General features: G+C 36.1%; 1 protein-coding gene across 1 annotated transcript in view; it reads right to left on the bottom strand.

The window, feature by feature from the left end:
• LOC140157520 (uncharacterized) overlaps positions 1 to 22,352 on the bottom strand; it is a 28,890-nt gene extending 6,538 nt beyond the window's left edge. The window contains exons 1-4 of the mRNA XM_072180747.1: positions 22,073 to 22,352; positions 17,067 to 17,187; positions 15,655 to 15,741; positions 14,872 to 15,004 (exon numbers count right to left, since the gene is read on the bottom strand). Of these exons, the coding sequence (XP_072036848.1) occupies positions 14,872 to 15,004; positions 15,655 to 15,741; positions 17,067 to 17,187; positions 22,073 to 22,307 (576 nt within the window). The 5' untranslated portion in view covers positions 22,308 to 22,352. The remainder of the gene's footprint in view (positions 1 to 14,871; positions 15,005 to 15,654; positions 15,742 to 17,066; positions 17,188 to 22,072) is intronic.
• Positions 22,353 to 23,962: the final 1,610 nt, after the last annotated feature.

Here is a 23,962-nt window from a genome sequence, read left to right as displayed (position 1 = left end):
TACAATATAAAAAACCATTGAATCAAAGACAGGCCTTTGATTGAATTCATACGAGGGAATACTGCAGGCAGAGCAAACTATATTCATGGCACTGATGTTCAACATGAGAGAATACTGCATAGCAAACTATATTCACGGCACTCACAAATGGAAAAGGAACCATCATTCTTGCACAATATAATTTGTGCAAAATTGATGCATTTTTTAAAGTTTAAGGTCTATGATAGGAAAATAAAATATTTGCAAGTTAGCTAATCTGTATCACTTACAAAATGAACACAATGATTTACAGTAGGAACATCATTATAGCATGAGATGCTTGTAATAATAATAATAATAAAACTAAAGAGATATAGCACCCAGTGCAAGCAGCCTATGGGCACTTTACACGCCAAATTATACGCAGGCATTTAAAAATATCAAAAGCTACACTTAATAGCCTTTTAACTTGAACATATCAAAACCGTGACAGTGAACTTAAGGGATCTAAAATGAGCGTTTATTGCGTTTCGACAGTATTTTTTGGGGGACATGAGAGCACCTCAGACCTATCGAATTGCATTCTGAATACTGAAGCATGTCTTTCTGATATCAAATAATTTTCATTTGTGAAAATCACAATATAATACAAATTTTATGACAAATTACAAATTTGATATTTTTCAAATTTTTGATATATAACAGTCCTCAAAGTAAATTATATAAATCTAATGATATATTCTTAAAGTGTATGTAGTAGGGAGGAAAAGCCGACGGTCAATTGAAAATTTTGACCTTTCATATTGAAAATATGGATTTTTTTCCCAAAAAGACCTATTTTTTGTTGGTGTTTTGGGAAAAAAATCCATATCTTCAATCTGAAAGGTCAAAATTTTCAATTGATCGTCGGCTTTTCATCCCACCTACATACACTTTAAGTATAAATCATCAGATTTATAAAGTTTACTTCAAGTACTGTTAAATATCAAAAATATCAATTTTTAATGATTTGCCATAAAATGTGTATTAAATTGCTAATTTCAAAAAGCAAAATTATTTGATATCAGAATGACATTCTTTGTATTCAGAATGCAATTCGATATGTCTGATGTGCTCTAATGTCCCAAAATAAATACTGTCCAAACGTTCATACCCCATCCCTTAAACAACAAAATCAATAACCCAATTATTTGACATAGGACATTAAAGAAAGTAAAAACATATATATTAATATATGGACAGACCAGCCGAAGTACCAAATTGCAATCAAAATTAATAATAACCATAATTATACAAAAAAAATTAATGCAGGAAGTTACAAGTTTGGAATCACATATCAACTCAGAAGGGGTTTGGGGAAAACAAGCAGGCAGGAAACAAAACTGAGCAAAAAGGTACCAGCAAAAATGCAGATGGAACACACCCACTACCCTGAGCTAATGGACTACACAAATCCAATAGAGTTGATAATAGATTGAAGTAGATTTGTATGAAGAGAGAGAAGAGAATAGGGTTATCCAATGTGTAAAATTCAGCCAAAAAGCAACTCGTCTGATGGACAGACTGCTCCTGAAAGTAACCTGTCCAGCCTGAAAGTAACTTATCCATTATATTTTATGTGTAACTTTGGCTTTGATGTATCGGAGCTCGGGCGCTGTTTTAGTGTCTATGGACAAAATTTCTAAGGTGGGCAAAATTGCAAAATCAGCCCGGATGTGTGTGTGAAAATTTACAATTTTAATGTTGAAATGGGTCAAAATAAAGTGGCCTAAAAAGGCTAAACGCAAGATAAATATCACAAATTTTGTCAATTTTGTCCTGGTATTTCGGTGGTCTGTAATTCCACTACTAGTTACATACAGTGGCAACATTTCAGGGCTTCAGTTGGATGGGCTGGATAGGAAAATAGCACGTACGAAGACAAAGTAGCCCATCTCAGATGCAGTAGCGTAGCCAGCGGGGGGCAGTGGCAGTGTCCCCCCCTGACAAAAAATGAAAGGAAAAAGTGCCCCTCTGAAAAGAAACTACTAAAACTCGTATGTATTGTATTATGCAACTGTAATTTTTTTTGTCTCTGTGCCCCCGAAATTTTATTTTGCCCCCTCTCCCCGACCAAAAAAGCTGGCTACGCCCCTGCTCAGACGTACAGACAGGCTCTATATTTCACACTGGGTTATCAAGTTTGGTTTGGATAGGGAGATGACTTTGACAATTTGAAAGTGGACCCATTAAAATTACTAAAAAAACTACCCATCCATATTTTAATATTTTAATATTATGTAGAATGTAAAGAGCATACAAAACTGAAAGTGTCATTGCATGTATGTGTAACTAAAATTAACTAATGTACACTGTGCCAAAAAAGTATCCTTACACTTGGATGAGAAATCCAAATTTTGAAACTGAACCATATTTGGGTAAATTTATTCAATCCAATGTGACTTCAAGAAGCAAAGTTACAAGCATTTGATTAGACAGAGGTCCAGTTTTAAAAGTGACAAACTGGCCTATAAGGCACAAAAAGATTCCAACAATCGCAACAAAGAGACAACACAGTTTCTTCAATGAAGCGTTATTTAAAGCAGTCTTTATTTCAGTTTTTACTTCTCTGTACTTTTCATAACTTTCATTTTCTTTGCCAGTTCTTTTGTTTCATTTTTCTTTTGTTCCTTTTGTTTTAAATTAAAGGCACACATAAATTAGCCATTCACCACCTTCAAACCAGATGTCTAGTCCATGGAGTTTTGAATAGGCCAGTTTGTCACTTTTAAAACTGGACCTTCATCTAATCAAATGCTTGTAACTTTGCTTCTTGAAGTCACATTGGATTGAATGAGGTGTCATAATGTGCCAGATTAGATAGTGCATCTATTAAACAAATAAATATACCCAAATATGGTTCAGTTTCAAAATTTGGATTTCTCATGCAAGTGTAAGGATACTTTTTTGGCGCAGTGTACATTAGTTAATTTAGTTACACATACATGCAATGACACTTTCAGTTTTGTATGCTCTTTACATTCTACATATTTAAATATTAAAATATTAAAGGCAAATAATATGACCCGATATATAATGTTATCTAGCGATACAGATCTAGAACAAAAACCTCTTTACGTTAGTTTCATACCAGCAACTTCCTTGACTAAAAAATGAAACTAGAACTAATTATCCTATCTATGTCACAAATCTGCTTATGTAACCAGATATATGGCCAGGATGGGACTCATTTTATAAAACAATAAGTGTTGATTTCTACTGTACTACATATTCGCAGTATTTGGCATATCGCTCATTCTACAAAATCCGATGCCAATAGCCTTTTTTCCATTCTTTGGTCCACAAACACTTTGTCGAGCATTTAGGGCATCAAATATGTAGTTTTTCTGGTAGAACTCAACGAGATCTACACGGACATATATAGTTTTCCATACTTTAAATGCTTTCAGCCTGATTAACCCTTGCAAAGGCTCAAAAATTGCTAAAAATGCGTTTCCACTGCTCAAGTGTCACATCTAACCCTGAATATTTTCTTTGAATAAATGCGATTTCTTTACATATTTGTTGTTTTTTAATTAGATAACGCACCATCATATTGTTTATCAACATTATTTTTTAGTGATTAAAACGTCTTTATGTAATTCTAAAATAAATTGCACTTTCCACCAAAAGTTAAACGCTGTGAGCTACGTTACCCCTTTTTAACACACGTTATTGGAAAGAAGTAAAACAGAGGTATCAATGTAATTTGCGGTTTTTGAAAGGAAACACTCATAGGTTTTAAAAATCACAGTAAAAATTGTGATGCTGTAGCATTTTTGGCATAGAAATGTTGTAAACATTGAAATTTCGACCGACCATGTTAAGATTGGTGAGCTACGTTACCAGGATTCTATAGTATGCACTTGTATTACATGCACTTCCTAATAATATGTGAAAGCTACCAGTGGTCGAACCCCATTTATATTAGAATTAACCGACATAACGTTCTAACGCTCGCAAATCACATTAAAAACATTAAAACCAGTGAACTATGTTACTGTGAGCTACGTTACACACTCATTTACGCATCTTCAAAACTTCTATGAAATGGTGAAATCTGTTTTACATTTCACTCAAGTGATCTTTAGTTTGCTTTTTATGACCTTGGATTGAGTAAAACCAACCCATTTTGTAGTCGGTAACGTAGCTCACATTACATTGAGTTTTCGTGTTAAAAAACATCATGACTTCCTGAAAGAAAAATATGCTTGTGGTGTTGGCAATTTTTTCCATTTGAAAGTAGTGATACATTTACTCTTAAAAAACACAAAAAGCAGGTCTTTTTGAACAACTTTTATTTTTTCAATTTTTATAGTGGATTGGCACCGGATTTTGTAGAATGAGCGATATTGGCATTTCATATTGGCAGTATTAAGAAGGATTTTATCTTTTCTGATGGAACAAACCTGAAATATGACACAAAATCATGAATTGTTTATAGTTCTAGAATGCAGAATTATGGTAATTATTACTCTAAAAAAGATATCTTTTGATTTTTACTATGGGAAGTGTGGATGAGCTCCAAGTTTTTTTTAAACTGTTTCGCAAACAAGGAAAAAGAGAACATTCTTCCTGTGCCCATTTGCATTGCATGTATGCATATATACAGAGTGTGAACTTTTAAGCCATAATATGTGATTTGCATAAAGAATAGATTCCTATTTAAATGTTAGTTAGATTTAATATTATATAAAAACTTAAATATTTTTGTAATTAAAGCACTTCAGGCTTAGTCTTTCATGTGGTATTTTAGTACACCACTGGGGATTACAATCATGCAAAATGTAGAAATTCAAGGCAAATTTAGGGTGTTGCTGTGGAGCAAATCACACATTATGGCTTTAACTTTTCATGGAAATAAAGTTTAATTGGATTTTACTGCAAAAAATTATATATACAACAAAACATATAAATATTCAGAACAATGCAGAAAACATCTCTTCTCAAGTTCCAATTTCAGTATAAATTTATCTCCTTTCCTTAAAATCACTGCTACATGTAATTAAGATAATTGGTCCTTATAATATAACCGTCTGGAGACCACAAGCAACCTAATAATGCTAGTCATACTGCAGTTACTGTCCGTTTTCCTATACACAATACACAGTGCTCTTTCCCATTGACGCGTGACCTTTACAAATAGCCCCACGTTAACAGTATGGGGATATGACTAGTTAACGTCGCTGTGTGAAAAATAACCGGCCAATATTAAAAGTACTCTTCTAAAGTTCTAGAAAATATAGTTTTTAACATGTCCTAAATTTTTAGCTAATTTAGATGTTTGGAAATATTCGTACTTTGGTGTTTTAGTTAATGTTATAGGTAATAGTACATTGCCTAGTTAACGCCGCTGTGTGAAAAATAACCGGCCAATATTAAAAGTACTCTTCTAAAATTCTAGACAATATAGTTTTGTAACATGTCCTAAATTTTTAGCTAATTTAGGTGTTTGGAGAGGGTCGCATTTTTTGTGTTTTAGGAAGGACATGTAAACGACAGATAACACCAAAAATATGAAGAAATTATTTCCAAACCGTTGTAACAAAATTTGGGCCGAGTAATTAAGACAAAATTAGGGTATTTTTTCGCACGGAATTTTGACGGTCAATTTAGATAACGAATTAAAGGAACTGTATGAGTGTGACTGCGGTATGATTTTTAAAGAGGACTAGCCTGTGTTTAGGGAGAAGTATGCTCCGCCAATCATTAAACTTGGTCATTTTCTGTGTGGTCTGCCTGAAAAATCTTAATGATCTCTGCCCGCAAAATTAATAGGGCTGCTAAAGGACATGTCTTGAGCTTTCCAAATTTTCTTGTTTATTTATCTTTTCGCATGGTGTCAAATCCATCATTTCTGCAATCATATTATAAAATCCTGGCATTGTTATCGATCAGTTGTTTCAAGTGTATTTTATGTTTTCTTATACATGTAGTGGTGTGCGCCCTTATTGTTTATCAGTTATGCAAGTTCAGCAAGGTCATGAACTTTGGTCACTAATATTATTTTGTTGTTGTAGTGTAAGACCCTCTAAAAATGTGCATGCTTCATAATATGACTTAAAATATTTGTCAACATATTCTAAAAATTATGTTTACATCAATGCCTGGTCCACTTAACCCGGGTAACACAACACACAGATAAAAGTGGAAGCCTTGCGGTCAAAAAGCCTGGGGTCAAATATTCCTGAGGTCAGATGATGATGTGATCAAAACAATGGCGAGTGATGTTGATTTAATTTGATGGAACCGGCCGTGATTTGCCGTGAAATTGCACTGATTCAACATGATTATGGATGATTAAACTTAATAAATCAGCTTGGGAGACGATCAAGATGCTTCCGATGCTGAATTTGTGATTTAGTGAGCTGTGGATCTGGCCAGATGAAACCGATTAAAATGACGACTTTCAGTCATCGTATGAGACTCATTGCATTGAGACATGAGCATGGTGAAGTGTATCATTAATATTGCGCTGTGTATACAATGTATGGAGCTGAAATGTAGATTGTGGCAGTTTTGTTGGTGGAAGCTCTATAAAGCGCCGGGATTATAGAGCAGTCCCGCTTTGTCAGCACTCAGTGGCGCTCTGCATTGGGAGTCGGCCTAAAGACATGTACACGCCTTGATACCTGGTGGATCTTGACAAATCATGAGACTGACCCATATCGTTTGTGGCGGATGCTGTTGTGTTGGTAATTTACTCAGCGATTTTGCATTTCTGCGGAGATTGGCGGCGCCTGTTGATGTGTTTCGCAATGAAAAGACTCATACTTAAAATCATAATGACCTCAGGTATGAACTCATACATTCGTCAAATATTTGGACTCATTCGTTCTGAATTACAGCAGAGATTGAACAAAATCATAAACTCATTCTTCCAGCATTGGGACTCACACTTTCAAGTGAACAAATCAAGGCAGATCCACGCATATAAAACACCAGTTAAATTTTGGTATTCAATGGTTAAAAATCAATGACAGCAATCAGTAGAGTAAGACATGTAACAATAACATTGTAGATTTTAAGAAGCTTAAGGTGGTTATGATGACACTCGCTTTTAATTGTTCTTTATATAAAAAAATGTTTACCTGCTCATATATTTTTCTCTCGCTCTGCATTCATTGTGTATTATTTTTCCCTAAATATCATGGTTTTAAATAACCAGCCCACGCGCTGATCGCTCGGATCCCCATTCTTTTACAAAAATGGTGTCAGAAGTGGGATGATTTGGCTGTTTTGGTATGGTTGTATTTTATGCATGTGTTTGGATTGAAAAATGTTTGTGAAAGTACTGTCAAATAATGAACATGTTGTTTTGCATTGAAGTGACATTGGTTTTTAAAAAAAGTATATATTCTCATACATGTACCACTGCGCGCTGGTAGCAGAGAGATTGTACGCTACGCCAATACTGCAGGACTCTATAAATTGTTGCCTATTTAGGGAGCAAGTTCTTTGAAAAACTGGAGGCCTTGTGCTGAAGAAATTGACTTTGGTGAAAATGGCTCTGAGCCAGTAATACATCAAATAGTGAGCCTGCTAGATAGCTGTGTCAGATGACGAACAATAAATACTAGTTTAAACATTGTCTCATCTGCACTTCAGAAGAAGACTTAAATCGCAATGTTGGCACCGAAGAGTGGATAATCAACGCCATGGATCCCTGGCCATGGATTGATACTAAAAAGTAAAAAGGACACTAGAAGTACCGGTATTCGTGTTGTATTGAGAGTGATCGCATGCGGCCACCGGCCGGGGCCGCCCGTCACGCAAGGAAGAGTTATTTGCTATAATGATAGTACATTGTGAAGAAATGTTGTCGACATGGTACAAGAATGAAAAAGGTAAAGAACTGGAAGATTGAGCAGGCATATGGCAGTGAAAAGTTTGAAAGACAGTAGCGGTAACCAAAGGACACGGGGCATACATGTGTGGAGATCATGAGAGACAATGTAGACTTAACTGAGCTAAAGATAGACTCACTTTTGTGTTTAATGAAGCAACTATACTTATGCTTATGTAACATGTTAGTAAATGTGGTCAGTTATTATTGTGTACCGGCGCCGAGACTTGTATCATCATTATTATGTCATAACACTGGTCGTTAACTCTTGTTTTGTTTAACCCATTTTTTTAAAGTTACAGGATGTGTAGCAGCCCAAATTTTGTCTCTTTTTGTTGATGTCAGCCTTTTTATACCGGGGCGGTATCGTCTTCGGTGGGGGCTCTGTAACAAAATTTGGGCCGAGTAATTAAGACAAAATTAGGGTATTTTTTCGCACGGAATTTTGACGGTCAATTTAGATAACTAATTAAAGGAACTGTATGAGTGTGACTGCGGTATGATTTTTAAAGAGGACTAGCCTGTGTTTAGGGAGAAGTATGCTCCGCCAATCATTAAACTTGGTCATTTTCTGTGTGGTCTGCCTGAAAAATCTTAATGATCTCTGCCCCATAAAATTAATAGGGCTGCTAAAGGACATGTCTTGAGCTTTCCAAATTTTCTTGTTTATTTATCTTTTCGCATGGTGTCAAATCCATCATTTCTGCAATCATATTATAAAATCCTGGCATTGTTATCGATCAGTTGTTTCAAGTGTATTTTATGTTTTCTTATACATGTAGTGGTGTGCGCCCTTATTGTTTTTATCAGTTATGCAAGTTCAGCAAGGTCATGAACTTTGGTCACTAATATTATTTTGTTGTTGTAGTGTAAGACCCTCTAAAATGTGCATGCTTCATAATATGACTTAAAATATTTGTCAACATATTCTAAAAATTATGTTTACATCAATGCCTGGTCCACTTAACCCGGGTAACACAACACACAGATAAAAGTGGAAGCCTTGCGGTCAAAAAGCCTGGGGTCAAATATTCCTGAGGTCAGATGATGATGTGATCAAAACAATGGCGAGTGATGTTGATTTAATTTGATGGAACCGGCCGTGATTTGCCGTGAAATTGCACTGATTCAACATGATTATGGATGATTAAACTTAATAAATCAGCTTGGGAGACGATCAAGATGCTTCCGATGCTGAATTTGTGATTTAGTGAGCTGTGGATCTGGCCAGATGAAACCGATTAAAATGACGACTTTCAGTCATCGTATGAGACTCATTGCATTGAGACATGAGCATGGTGAAGTGTATCATTAATATTGCGCTGTGTATACAATGTATGGAGCTGAAATGTAGATTGTGGCAGTTTTGTTGGTGGAAGCTCTATAAAGCGCCGGGATTATAGAGCAGTCCCGCTTTGTCAGCACTCAGTGGCGCTCTGCATTGGGAGTCGGCCTAAAGACATGTACACGCCTTGATACCTGGTGGATCTTGACAAATCATGAGACTGACCCATATCGTTTGTGGCGGATGCTGTTGTGTTGGTAATTTACTCAGCGATTTTGCATTTCTGCGGAGATTGGCGGCGCCTGTTGATGTGTTTCGCAATGAAAAGACTCATACTTAAAATCATAATGACCTCAGGTATGAACTCATACATTCGTCAAATATTTGGACTCATTCGTTCTGAATTACAGCAGAGATTGAACAAAATCATAAACTCATTCTTCCAGCATTGGGACTCACACTTTCAAGTGAACAAATCAAGGCAGATCCACGCATATAAAACACCAGTTAAATTTTGGTATTCAATGGTTAAAAATCAATGACAGCAATCAGTAGAGTAAGACATGTAACAATAACATTGTAGATTTTAAGAAGCTTAAGGTGGTTATGATGACACTCGTTTTTAATTGTTCTTTATATAAAAAAAATGTTTACCTGCTCATATATTTTTCTCTCGCTCTGCATTCATTGTGTATTATTTTTCCCTAAATATCATGGTTTTAAATAACCAGCCCACGCGCTGACCGCTCGGATCCCCATTCTTTTACAAAAATGGTGTCAGAAGTGGGATGATTTGGCGGTTTTGGTATGGTTGTATTTTATGCATGTGTTTGGATTGAAAAATGTTTGTGAAAGTACTGTCAAATAATGAACATGTTGTTTTGCATTGAAGTGACATTGGTTTTTAAAAAAAGTATATATTCTCATACATGTACCATCTGCGCTGCGCTGGTAGCAGAGAGATTGTACGCTACGCCAATACTGCAGGACTCTATAAATTGTTGCCTATTTAGGGAGCAAGTTCTTTGAAAACTGGAGGCCTTGTGCTGAAGAAATTGACTTTGGTGAAAATGGCTCTGAGCCAGTAATACATCAAATAGTGCGCCTGCGCGATAGCTTTGTCAGAGGACGAACAATAAATACTAGTTTAAACATTGTCTCATCTGCACTTCAGAAGAAGACTTAAATCGCAATGTTGGCACCGAAGAGTGGATAATCAACGCCATGGATCCCTGGCCATGGATTGATACTAAAAAGTAAAAAGGACACTAGAAGTACCGGTATTCGTGTTGTATTGAGAGTGATCGCATGCGCCACCGGTCGGGCCGCCTCATCACGCAAGGAAGAGTTATTTGCTATAATGATAGTACATTGTGAAGAAATGTTGTCGACATGGTACAAGAATGAAAAGGTAAAGAACTGGAAGATTGAGCAGGCATATGGCAGTGAAAAGTTTGAAAGACAGTAGCGGTAACCAAAGGACACGGGGCATACATGTGTGGAGATCATGAGAGACAATGTAGACGCAACTGAGCTAAAGATAGACTCACTTTTGTGTTTAATGAAGCAACTATACTTATGCTTATGTAACATGTTTGTATGTGCTCATTTATTATTGTGTACCGGCGCCGGTACTTGTATCATCATTATTATGTCATAACACTGATCGTTAACTCTTGTTTTGTTTAACCCATTTTTTAAAGTTACAGGATGTGTAGCAGCCCAAATTTTGTCTCTTTTTGTTGATGTCAGCCTTTTTTATACCGGGCGGTATCGTCTTCGATGGGGGCTCTGTAACAAAATTTGGGCGAGTAATTAAGACAAAATTAGGGTATTTTTTCGCACGGAATTTTGACGGTCAATTTAGATAACGAATTAAAGGAACTGTATGAGTGTGACTGCGGTATGATTTTTAAAGAGGACTAGCCTGTGTTTAGGGAGAAGTATGCTCCGCCAATCATTAAACTTGGTCATTTTCTGTGTGGTCTGCCTGAAAAATCTTAATGATCTCTGCCCATAAAATTAATAGGGCTGCTAAAGGACATGTCTTGAGCTTTCCAAATTTTCTTGTTTATTTATCTTTTCGCATGGTGTCAAATCCATCATTTCTGCAATCATATTATAAAATCCTGGCATTGTTATCGATCAGTTGTTTCAAGTGTATTTTATGTTTTCTTATACATGTAGTGGTGTGCGCCCTTATTGTTTATCAGTTATGCAAGTTCAGCAAGGTCATGAACTTTGGTCACTAATATTATTTTGTTGTTGTAGTGTAAGACCCTATAAAAATGTGCATGCTTCATAATATGACTTAAAATATTTGTCAACATATTCTAAAAATTATGTTTACATCAATGCCTGGTCCACTTAACCCGGGTAACACAACACACAGATAAAAGTGGAAGCCTTGCGGTCAAAAAGCCTGGGGTCAAATATTCCTGAGGTCAGATGATGATGTGATCAAAACAATGGCGAGTGATGTTGATTTAATTTGATGGAACCGGCCGTGATTTGCCGTGAAATTGCACTGATTCAACATGATTATGGATGATTAAACTTAATAAATCAGCTTGGGAGACGATCAAGATGCTTCCGATGCTGAATTTGTGATTTAGTGAGCTGTGGATCTGGCCAGATGAAACCGATTAAAATGACGACTTTCAGTCATCGTGATGAGACTCATTGCATTGAGACATGAGCATGGTGAAGTGTATCATTAATATTGCGCTGTGTATACAATGTATGGAGCTGAAATGTAGATTGTGGCAGTTTTGTTGGTGGAAGCTCTATAAAGCGTCGGGATTATAGAGCAGTCCCCGTTTTGTCAGCACTCAGTGGCGCTCTGCATTGGGAGTCGGCCTAAAGACATGTACACGTCTTGATACCTGGTGGATCTTGACAAATCATGAGACTGACCCATATCGTTTGTGGCGGATGCTGTTGTGTTGGTAATTTACTCAGCGATTTTGCATTTCTGCGGAGATTGGCGGCGCCTGTTGATGTGTTCCGCAATGAAACGACTCATACTTAAAATCATAATGACCTCAGGTATGAACTACATACATTCAGTCAAATATTTGGACTCATTCGTTCTGAATTACAGCAGAGATTGAACAAAATCATAAACTCATTCTTCCAGCATTGGGACTCACACTTTCAAGTGAACAAATCAAGGCAGATCCACGCATATAAAACACCAGTTAAATTTTGGTATTCAATGGTTAAAAATCAATGACAGCAATCAGTAGAGTAAGACATGTAACAATAACATTGTAGATTTTAAGAAGCTTAAGGTGGTTATGATGACACTCGCTTTTAATTGTTCTTTATATAAAAAAATGTTTACCTGCTCATATATTTTTCTCTCGCTCTGCATTCATTGTGTATTATTTTTCCCTAAATATCATGGTTTTAAATAACCAGCCCACGCGCTGACCGCTCGGATCCCCATTCTTTTACACCGTGTTAAGTCAAAAATCATTATGTTGCTCATTTTCAAGAATGCTGGTTTACAAAAAGCACGCCATTGTCTGATTTCGTGAACAAAGCCACACATAACATTGTTTCCTTTCGTTTCCTTTATAATCGGTTACCCAACTGAAGCTATGAATACCAGCTTTATTGCGATATCGCACATGAAAACAGTCACTTGTGCACAACCAGAGAAGATCCGATTTAATCAGTTGAGCTGTTTCAATGAGTGTTATCTTGGTTTAATAGCTTTTAATGGGGTTAAGTCCTGCAAAGGTCGAGATGAATTCTACTGTAGACATGACTGCATCATGTAATTCTACAATTTGGCAGTTTAATTAATTATGGCAGTTTCTTCTGTACATATGAACAATTACTGCTACATGTACAATTGAAAAGAGATGCATATTTCATTCATTTTAGTCAATTTATATTTGACAAAAGTACCTGATGGGAATTCTGTAAACTAAATCCTTTACTTTGAACAGTCAATCACACATAATATATCAACACAAACTGATCAATTCCTCTAATGGCTATGGGCAGCACCATAACCAGACCACTTAATGCTGAGTGATTAACTAACACACAGTATGCACAAAAGAATATGAATGCTATATTTATTTTATATAAGAACAAAATGCATGAAAATCACTTCAAAATTGTGTGTGAAATTACGATTTGGGTAAATGAGATTATTTCATGTTTGCAAAACTAAATTAAGAAAATATTGATGATGGAAAGAAACATCTATTGACAGAAAAAATTAACAAAATTTTGCATTGGAACTGGTAACGCACACTGTTCTTCCTTTCAAATGTGTGGTGATCACTTTGAGAATAATATATAGAGTTTTGTCTTTTGCCAATCCAATATCATGTCATAATGGATGGGCAGGCCATATGCCAGCATCCACTACTATAAAATTATTTCCCAAGAACCCATCCATTATGAAGCGATATTGGACAATATCCTATCTTTTATTCTCATGTATAACATTTATTAGTAAAACTGCTTTTTTCCCATTACTAATGTTGTTTTAAAATGAACGAAACCATCACAAACATTTAAGGCCCCTCTCAGCTTGCCAAAAATTGTCTCACATCCCTCTCGTCTGGCCAAAAACTTCTCCCCCCCCAATTTTACCCTCCCCCAGGGCTCATAATTATTGCAGAGCCCCTTAGACACATCAACATCTCTTTAAGTGCATCATCTTGTACAATTTTTTGAGTATAACAAGTAATACACAGTTTTTAACCTATTTCTTTTTATAACAAAATTGTCACCAAAAATGTTGGAAAATACAAGCAAATATAAATGCATCAATAAGAAAGCATAACATATGTAAAGCCTGCTTACTTTAGGGACATCCATGGTTTATGTATGTTTGTCATAACTTTAAGTTATGACAAACATAAAAGTATATAAAACAAGTCCTTCCATAGGAGGCACCATCATTCCTTCCAGGGGGCAGGGGCATTGTGGTTAAAGGATGTCTCCGGCAATCACAGCATTATGCCTTATATGTAAGAAAATAATTATCAAGCACGAATCACATGGTTTTATTTAAAACAAACTCATATTGACCATAAAAGCGAATAAAACATCCGTCTCTCAACACGCGATATTCAAAATTCCCGGTGCGAAATTGTCGAGTGCAATGACGTCCCAGTAATACAATGAAGGCTGACGACAATTGAGCACAAACAACCATTACGTCATTGCACTTAGACTATTTCGGCACGGGAATTTTGAATATCGTGTGTTGAGAGCCGACTGTTTTTATTCGTTTTTATGGTCAATATGAGTTTGTTTTAAATAAAACCATGTGATTCGTGCTTGATAATTATTTTTCTTATATATAAGGCATAATGTTGTGATTGCCAGAGACCCCCTTTAAGTAAATTTCCAGATTAATTTAAGGGGAGGGTCTAAACTTGGTCTAAATTGTGGCATTCTTTTCCGGTATTTTTGCCCTTTGGTTCTGATGGTGTGTGTGTGTGGTGGGGGTCTACTTATCAATGCATATAATTTGGGACTGGTAAGTATCCCAATGAATATATTTGAAATGAAAAATGAAAATACAAAACTACATCCAAATCAAAATTTATCCAAAAGCCTTCACAGATAGGCAGACATACAGGATGCCTATTTCTTAAACTCACTGACCAATGCGAATTCATATCAAGAGAGAAGGCCACAAGTGGAAAGTACAAAATGATTTCAACAGAACAAACTATTTTGTACTTACATATTTCCTTAGAGTATGTACAGGAGCTGATGGTTCATCCCACATGTTATATGGAATTCCAAGTTCAACTTTGACCCCTTTGTTCACCAGACCATGGAGTGTTTGGAAGGTCTCGCTCATACCTTTGGCAAATCTGTTAGTAGAGTAAGTAACCATGACAATGAAATTAGTATCAGCCATAGCTACATCAACTTATGAATACAATTATCTATGTTGCATTTCATACTTAGGCAACTAAAAACACTCTTGTTCTACGGGCGGATGGACCTTTCAAGTAGGGTCAGTTGGTCGAAAGTGTTTTTTTTTTTTTTTTTTTTTGGAGGCTGAAATTACCCAAAAATTTTACCAAAATCTGATTTTACATAATTTTGCAAAATTAACAAAAAATTCTGCAAGAACAGGGGCTTTTTTTGTTGCCTTAGTGGCCAAACAGATTCCAAATATTTGAGATTGTTCATTTAACAAGTATTTATTATTCAATCTATTTTAATTCATTTTTATCATCTGATGAATGATTGTTGATGGAAAATCAATTATATTTGATATTGAATGTCTTGGAAATATATTATTGATTTTATATGTCAACAACCATTAGTTAGAAGTTAAACATGATAGGAAGTAGAATGGAAATAGATTTAAGATATGTTGCATCATATACTCTATGTTGAATATAAAGTCTGTAGCGGGCCTTATTGCTTCTGTTGATTATAGTTTTCACTTATTTTAGTGCTTGTATCAATAATCATCACCCAATAAAATCAGTGAAAAAATCAAACATCTCACCTTCTAGATGATTTTCTTTCTGCATGGATGTTGTACTCCATGATTCTCTGGCAAACACCTTCCATTGATTCAATCAATCTCAGTTCCCTGAAAACAATTTTAAAAGAATTCAATTCCAGATTTAAAGCCGTAATATACACTTACTATCTGGGCTAATAAGACTATATGGAGCTCTGTGTTTTATAAAGACAATGATTAATGTCTTATTATGACATTGATTCTAAATTATTCCGTTGTCCTATACAACAAAGTTGGCAAATTCCAATTAGATATAAGTAATTAACCTTGGGCATACATACATGTGTAAACATTGGTAATAATTATAAGCCAAAACCCGGGGCCAAAACATAATTGAAAAAGTAAGCAAATAAAGATAGTATATTATAGCTATATGGGAGATTTAATGTACCGGGTGACATTAATTCGAAATTGCTCTGTTGTCCTACAAACACAACCAATTTGGCAGATTCCAATTAAGTGTAAGTGTACCAAAAGTGCAAGCCAAAAAACTCTGGTTTATCAAAATGAACGAAAAGGGTACATTATGACTAAAGTTAAAAACAATAATTCATTCATTTATCTTTATTTCATTTAATTTTAACACAAACACAAAGATTGAATAAGATGTCCTCGGATGGATAGCCTGAATCAAGTACACCCTGTACAACAACAACAAAATATACCTACATTGCAACCTACAGCCCCTGCCCCTTACAACACTATAACACAAAAGCCTGTTTTGTGACGAAGAATATGCAAGAAACTATCATAATAAATTCAGTACTACAAGTAATTTATTCATTCATTTATCTTTATTTCATTCAATTTATACAAACACAAAGATTGAATAAGAGGTCCTAGGATGGATAGCCTGAATCAAGTACACCCTGTACAACAACAACAAAATATACAGTCTATATGTCAACCTACAGCCCCTCCCCCTTACAACACTATAACACAATTTAAGCTTGTTTTATGGGGAAGAATATGCAAGAAACTATCATAATAAATTCAGTACTACAAGATACATGACAATGACTTTAAAGGTACATACGATATACAAGGATATTAGATCAAGTATAAAATGAAATTTTTAATCTTTCACTTTGGTTTTGAAATACTTGATCATCTTTAAAGTCTAAGCCCTGTTTTTAAGGTTTAATAATAGCGATGTACAGTGTGTATTTAGTATTTAAAGTCATTTTATCATATCAACATTCAATATAATAAATAAGAAACAATAACATTTCATATTCAGACATGAAATTCTAATTTGTTTAAAAACCAAATTAAAAAAAAAGGACTTAATTGCTTAAAAACCAAAATAACAGATCACATATATTTGAACAATCATAAAAACTTGATTGAATTTTAAATGACAAATGCTGTACTAATCTAAATTGTCAACTTACGAGAATTTGTAAGGTATTTTCTTCTGTTCCCTGTCAATCCTATAGCCGAGTTCCAAGACCTCTCTTGTCTTGCCGGTATCTTCCATCATTCCTTGAAGCTCAATGGCTACAAATTTACATACTGGATAAAAACAAAATGATGTATACGAAATTGATTGTGTAGTGGTTTGCTATCTACTGAAGATAAACCCTGCTATCTACTGAAGATAAACCCTGCTATCTACTGAAGATAAACCCACTATCTACTGAAGATAAACCTTGCTATCTACTGAACATAAACCCTGCTATCTACTGAAGATAAACCCTGCTATCTACTGAAGATAAACCCTGCTATCTACTGAAGATAAACCCTGCTATCTACTGAAGATAAATCCTGCTATCTACTGAAGATAAACCCTGCTATCTACTGAAGATAAACCCAGCTATCTACTGAAGATAAACCCTGCTATCTACTGAAGATAAACCCTGCTATCTACTGAAGATAAACCCTGCTATCTACTGAAGATAAATCTTGCCTCTGCATTAATTCACTTCCAGTGGCTCAATTGGTGATCAATTTAGCACAAAGTTTGGTATTTAATATCGAATATTTATTAAATTGTACACAATTGAAATATATTTGCAATGAAAATGATTTCTTTTTAACACTTGACAACTGAGTTAACTGAAACTCCAGACAAAGCAGCGTTGTAGAAAGTGGAGACAATCTACAGAAGAGATTCTTCAGGATTAGAAGAAACGCCAGACAAAGCAGCATCCCGGGGAGTAGCATAGTAAAAGAATTGAAAAGTGCACTAGTATTGACCTGGTGATCGATGATTCACACTGTGGCATATCTCCTGTGGGATGGGGTGCCGTTGGTCATGGCCAATTCCCCCATCCCTTCATCCAGTTGTGGGGTGGGGTGTTGTTGGTGACTGCCAATCCCCCATCCCTCCATCCAGTTGTGGGGTGGGTGTTATTGGTGATTGCCAATTCCCCCATCCAGTTGTGGGGTGGGGTGTTGTTGATGATTGTCAATCCCCCATCCAGTTGTGAGGTGGGGTGTTGTTGGTGATTGCCAATTCCCCCATCCCTCCATCCACTTATGGGGTGGGGTGTTGTTGGTGATTGCCAATTCCCTCATCCCTCCATCCAGTTGTGGGGTGCGGTGTTTGCCAATTCCCCTAATCCCTCCATCCAGTTATGGGGTGGGGTGTCGTTGGTTATTGCCAATTCCCCCACCCCACATCCCTCCATCCAGGTGTCGGGTGGGGTGTTGTTGGCGATTGCCAATTGCACCCACATCCGTCCATCCAGTTGTGGAGTGGGGTGCTGTTGGTGATTGCCAATTCCCCCATCCCTCCATCCAGTTATGAGGTGGGGTGTCATTGGTGAAATCCCCCACCCCACATCCCTCCATCCAGTTGTGGGATGGGGTGTTGTTGGTGACTGCCAATCCCCCCATCCCTCCATCCAGTTGTGAGGTGAGGTGTTGTTGGTGATTTAGAGAATAAACGATAGGAATTTTTATTTTTACTATCCTCTACCATGTGATAGACAACAGGCAAGTCCAATATTTTGAGTAGTGGATGCCGGCTCGAATGAAATATCATGTGCGCCTTGAAATTTGAGGCTGGAGTTCTCGAGTTTAATCTTAAACGGGCATTTCATGATCCATAGCATCATCACCCCACTTTTCTCAAAAGTTGAGATTTTTAACCCCTGGAAACCTCTGGCTATACATAATGTTTATTATCTTCGAAAAATTTCTTGCAGATTAATTAGTTTAGCAAAAATATCGTGAAATTTGAATTACGTTATGGTACACCAGAACAAAATTACAACACATTGTCTATGGAGCAGTGTAATACATATAATCATGCATAACTCGCAAACACAAAATCGGAATCAATCGAAATTTTGGAAATAAGTTCTTTTTGTGGATATGTACTGAAAAATGTCATAAAAGGATGCTAGGATCACAAAATACTCCTTCAAATAATTTTCTTAAATTTTAAACTTATTTTTTTTTTATAACTTATTATTTGGAAATAATTATGAGCAGGGGGGGGGTAAAATTTTCCACATACCAAAAAATGCTTACCCCCCTTTTGGCCTGCCAAAAATCGCTTCTCTCCTCACTCAGCTTCCCTTAAAAATATTTGAACCCCCCCCCTTTGCACATGCCAAAATTTGAGGTGCCAATTGCAAACCTTTATTAAATGTTCTACATGGTCTATACCATCTAGTTGTATATTGCGAGCGCAGCAAGCTAGGAAAATGTCCATTATCGCTCATTCTACAAAATCGGGTGCCAATAGCCTTTTTCCCATTCTTTGGTCCACAAACACTTTGTCGAGCATTTAGGGCATCACATATGTTGTTTTTCTGGTAGAACTCAACGAGATCTACACGGACATATATAGTTTTCCATACTTTAAATGCTTTCTTCAGCCTGATTAACCCTTGCAAAGGCTCAAAAATCGCTAAAAATGCGTTTCCACTGCTCAAGTGTCAAATCTGACCCTTAATATTTTCTTTGAATAAATGCGATTTCTTTACATATTTGATTTTTAATTAGATAACGCGCCATCATATTGTTTATCAACATTATTTTTTAGTGATTAAAACGTCTTTGTGTAATTCTAAAATAAATTGCACTTTCCACCAAAACGCTGTGAGCTATGTTACCCTTTTTTAACACACGTTATTGGAAAGAAGTAAAACAGAGGTATCAACATAGTTTGCGGTTTTTGAAAGGCAACACTCATAGGTTTTTAAAAATCATAGTAAAAATTGTGATGCTGTAGCATTTTGGCATAGAAATTTTGTAAACATTGAAATTTTGACTGACAATGTTAGAAGGGCATTTCGTGATCCACAGCCTCATCCCCCCACTTTTCTCAAAAAAAGTTGAGATTTTTATATCACTGGAAACCTCTGGCTACATAAGGCACTTGAAACTTGATTCTGAGTTTAGCGTCCCCCGCCCGCGTTATGAATTTTGTGCCGCTTTGAGATGTAAAATCTGAAAATAATTCATTATTGTGCAAAATTGCTACTAAACCAGCAAGAAAATTTGTTCTGAAAATTTTTAAAACCTCTTTCTTAATTGTATTTTAAGCCTTCAAAAACTATTTAATAGAAGAATTAATTCATCTAAATATTTGAGCATTGAAAATATACCAATCTTTGACCCTTGCTCTATCCAATTATTTCAATTATACCTTTGGGATACCAGGATGGACTAGATTTGAACCGAACCTGACCAAATGTTTTCACCAGCAGTGGCATAGATTTCTTTTTGACATGGGGGGGGCAGGGGGATGGGGTTGGAAAATGTTCTTAGCATGCAAATGTTTTTGGCATATTGAAGCTAAATTGGTGAAATATGGTACAAAAGTGGAATAAAGGTTTTTAGGTTAAAATGGCCAAATATGAGGTTAATTTCGTCAGAAACTCACATACAGGCTTCAACATTGGGGATGATTGTATGGACCATCCCCTAGCAGAATATTGGGGGGATTTATCCCCCCATCCCCCGGGATCTATGCCTATGTTCACCAGATGGATTTATGTTATAAATAATTTAACTATAGAAGATACTATTACTATTGAAAGCCATGTATATTTTTAACAAATTGGTGACGATAATAATTATTTCATAATGTTCTGCATGATTTTGTTATTATTATATAAATGAGTCACCCCCCCCCCATTTCCCTCCATCCTCAAATGTATACGGAGAGGTCAGTGGAAATCGGAGACTTGATTTAAAGTTTGGAAAAACAAAAAGCAAGATATATTTTTATGAATGTTATATGTGTTACTGACATTATATTGGGACCCAAGATACCCAAATAGAATGAACAGAAGCGCATAAGGATTGTATTGAGAAAAAGGCCGTTTATTATGAATATAATGAAATCTGGAAAATAATGAATAATGAATAATGAAATAGTTGCCTCATTATGAGCTGGACAAAATGGGACGCTAAACTCAACATCAAGTTTCATTAGCCTAATGTTTATGTACAGAAATATTTCTTGCAGATAATTCGTTTAGCAAAGATATCGTGAAATTTGAATTTCGTTCTGGTGCACCAGAACGAAATTACAACGCATTGTCTATGGAGCAGTGTAATACACATAATCATGCATAACTTCATGAACGCATAAAATCAGAATAAACTGAAATTTTGGGAATAGGTTTTTTTCGTGGATATCTAATGAAAAATGACATAAATAGAGGATGCTAGGATCACGAAACACTCCTTTAAGACTGGTGAGCTATGTTACCAGAACTCCATAGTATGCACTTGTATAACAAGTACTTCCTAATAATATGTGATAGGTACCAGTGATCGAACCCCATTTATATTAGAATTAACCGACATAATGTTCTAACGTTCGCAAATCACATCAAAAACATTAAAAACCCGTGAACTACGTACTGTGAGCTACGTTACACACTCATTTACGCATCTTTAAAACTTCAATGAAATGGTGAAATCGGTGTTACATTTCACTCGTAGCTCACATTACATTGAGTTTTAGTGTTAAAAAACATCATGACTTCCTGAAAGAAAAATATACAAGTGGTGTTGGCAATCTTTTACATCTGAAAGTAGTGATACATTTACTCTTAAAAAACACAAAAAGCAGGTCTTTTTGAACAACTTTTATTTTTTCAATTTTTACAGTGGATTGGCACCGGCAATTTTGTAGAATGAGCGTTATGTGTTTCCGTACATTTTTTCTAAGCCTTTTCATAATAGAGCATTTTATTTAAAAGATACCCCATGAATGTGTTCCAAAAATAACAACTCCACCCCCTCCCTCCAGGGCTCATTAATCTTGTGTCCAAGTCGAACATGGGCGAATATTTCACCAAGTCCCATCAGAACTAACATTTATAGTTTGACATGATCGTCAATATAGTAAACATGCAAATAAAACATTGTGTTATTGCCTTGTATTTATATGAACACACACATATATATAAAATCGACAACAAATTCTTACTTTCGCATTTGGAAGGATCTCTGTGTGGATTGTTAGGATCCTCAGGGTCGCCTCCTCCTTGTTGGGAATTCACTTCCGTAAATATCACAAGAAACAGCAGCAAAACCACACATCCACATCTAGCCATTTTTTTGTGAATCACTGATTGATTTGAGTACAACACGTATATAGGAAGAAGGAGAAGAAGAACCTTCTTTCCGCTACCACTGAGAAAGGCGGAAATAAAAAATTTCATTAGCTTTCAATTGGAATTTCCCAAAATAACAACAGACAACCAATAGAAATTGTACACGAATCCCTGCACGAATCTGGCAGCACACCACTAAATCCTTCCGCATTTGGTGTAACCCTTGATAGTCCCGGTAAACATAGGTCGGTAGTGCAAACAAGTGGGTGTCCCTTGGGAGCAAGATGAGTAGCCATGATTGTTTATTATAATTAAATTAAAAGATATGCAATTGGTAAATGTTCAGAATATCACAAAATGATGCATCTTGATCTGGTCAAAAAGTTTGGCTCCCAAAACTAATCCGCGTACGGACATGGTAAGGAGGCATTCGTGCAAGCTGAAAATAAGGGTGGCGCTGTTCAGGTCCCCGTAGCTTAAAAGTTAGTCTCAACTTGTGTCAAAAACCCATTTTAAATTAAATTTTAATCTTTATTTAAGACATTGGTGCTACCAAAATATGAAAAATGGTTTTACATGGGGTAGAAAAACAAACTTACTTTCATGTATATTTACACGTATTTCAATGGGAGTTTATTTAGTGGTGTGCGCCCATCTAATGAAAATTAATTATACGACGAGCTTTCAGACAGCCTGTGTGAAGATACTGCCCTCTTTCCTAAATGCTGATTGGATGATTGGATATTTGTTGTTTATGGTTTCTCACGGGATTTCCCCTTAATAACCCTAAAACCCGGGGCCGGGTTCTAGGGTTAAACTAAGGTTAAACTAGGTTTACCGGAGAGGTTTTGTTTAGACGGTCGTTCCGTGCATTCCTGATGGGATCAGATCAAAACAAAATGCTGAAGCTGAAAGCCTGTTATCCTGTGGCGTCCTTTTAATACTTTTAATATATACCGTATATGGAGCTGAAGCCTTCGCGCAACACAGGGGCGTAACCAGACCTGACCTTCCAGGGGGGGCAAGATTGAAAAATTTCCCAATTTCTAATCGAAAGTTGTAGTATTTATGTGCGAGCGAGTCGCATAGCGAGCGGCTTGCCGCGAAGCGTTAAACGGGTAGGGTCCATGGGCAAAGCCCCGGCGGGGGTAAAGGGGGCAGAGGCCCTGAAGCTCCTGGTTTTGGCATATTAGAAGCTAAAAAATCAGTGTTTCAGAGTACAAATTTCACAATGAAAGTAGTATAGATCTTCTTCCCTCTTTTTTTCTCTTTTTCCCCCTTTCTCTTCCTTCTTTTTCTCTCCTTCCCCCTTTTTCCCCTTCCCAATTTTTTGCTCTTCTTCCCAGTTTTTTTTTTTGTGCCGGGGGCAGCTTGCCCCCCCCACTGGTTACGCCATTGGCGCAACAATCACTGAGTGAACAATGTTATTGTCAGTCTTTGGGTTAAAAGAAAGGAACATTATTAGCCTAATCCATAACTCAACTGCTACTGAGTAAATCAGTGTGGTCTTTAATGAATTTCATTGGGAGGTGGTGGGTTGCAAACTAAATCGCAACAAAGAAGCCAATTTTTTAGGTATCACGATTGATGAAAATTTTGCATGGAAGAACCAAATTATTATTAAGTTATGATAATTGTGTGCTAGAAATATTGGTGTTCTCAAAAAAGTTAAACGTTTTCTACCAGAGCATTCGATGTATCAATTATACTGCTTATTAGTCCAACCGTACAACACATGAAACTCAAATGCCAATCTCAACAAA

The sequence above is a fragment of the Amphiura filiformis genome, chromosome 1 (assembly GCF_039555335.1).
Source record: "Amphiura filiformis chromosome 1, Afil_fr2py, whole genome shotgun sequence".
In the NCBI taxonomy this organism is placed as follows: Eukaryota; Metazoa; Echinodermata; class Ophiuroidea; order Amphilepidida; family Amphiuridae; genus Amphiura; species Amphiura filiformis.
Note: the sequence above shows the minus strand (reverse complement) of the source record. Positions and strands in the feature narration are given on the sequence as shown.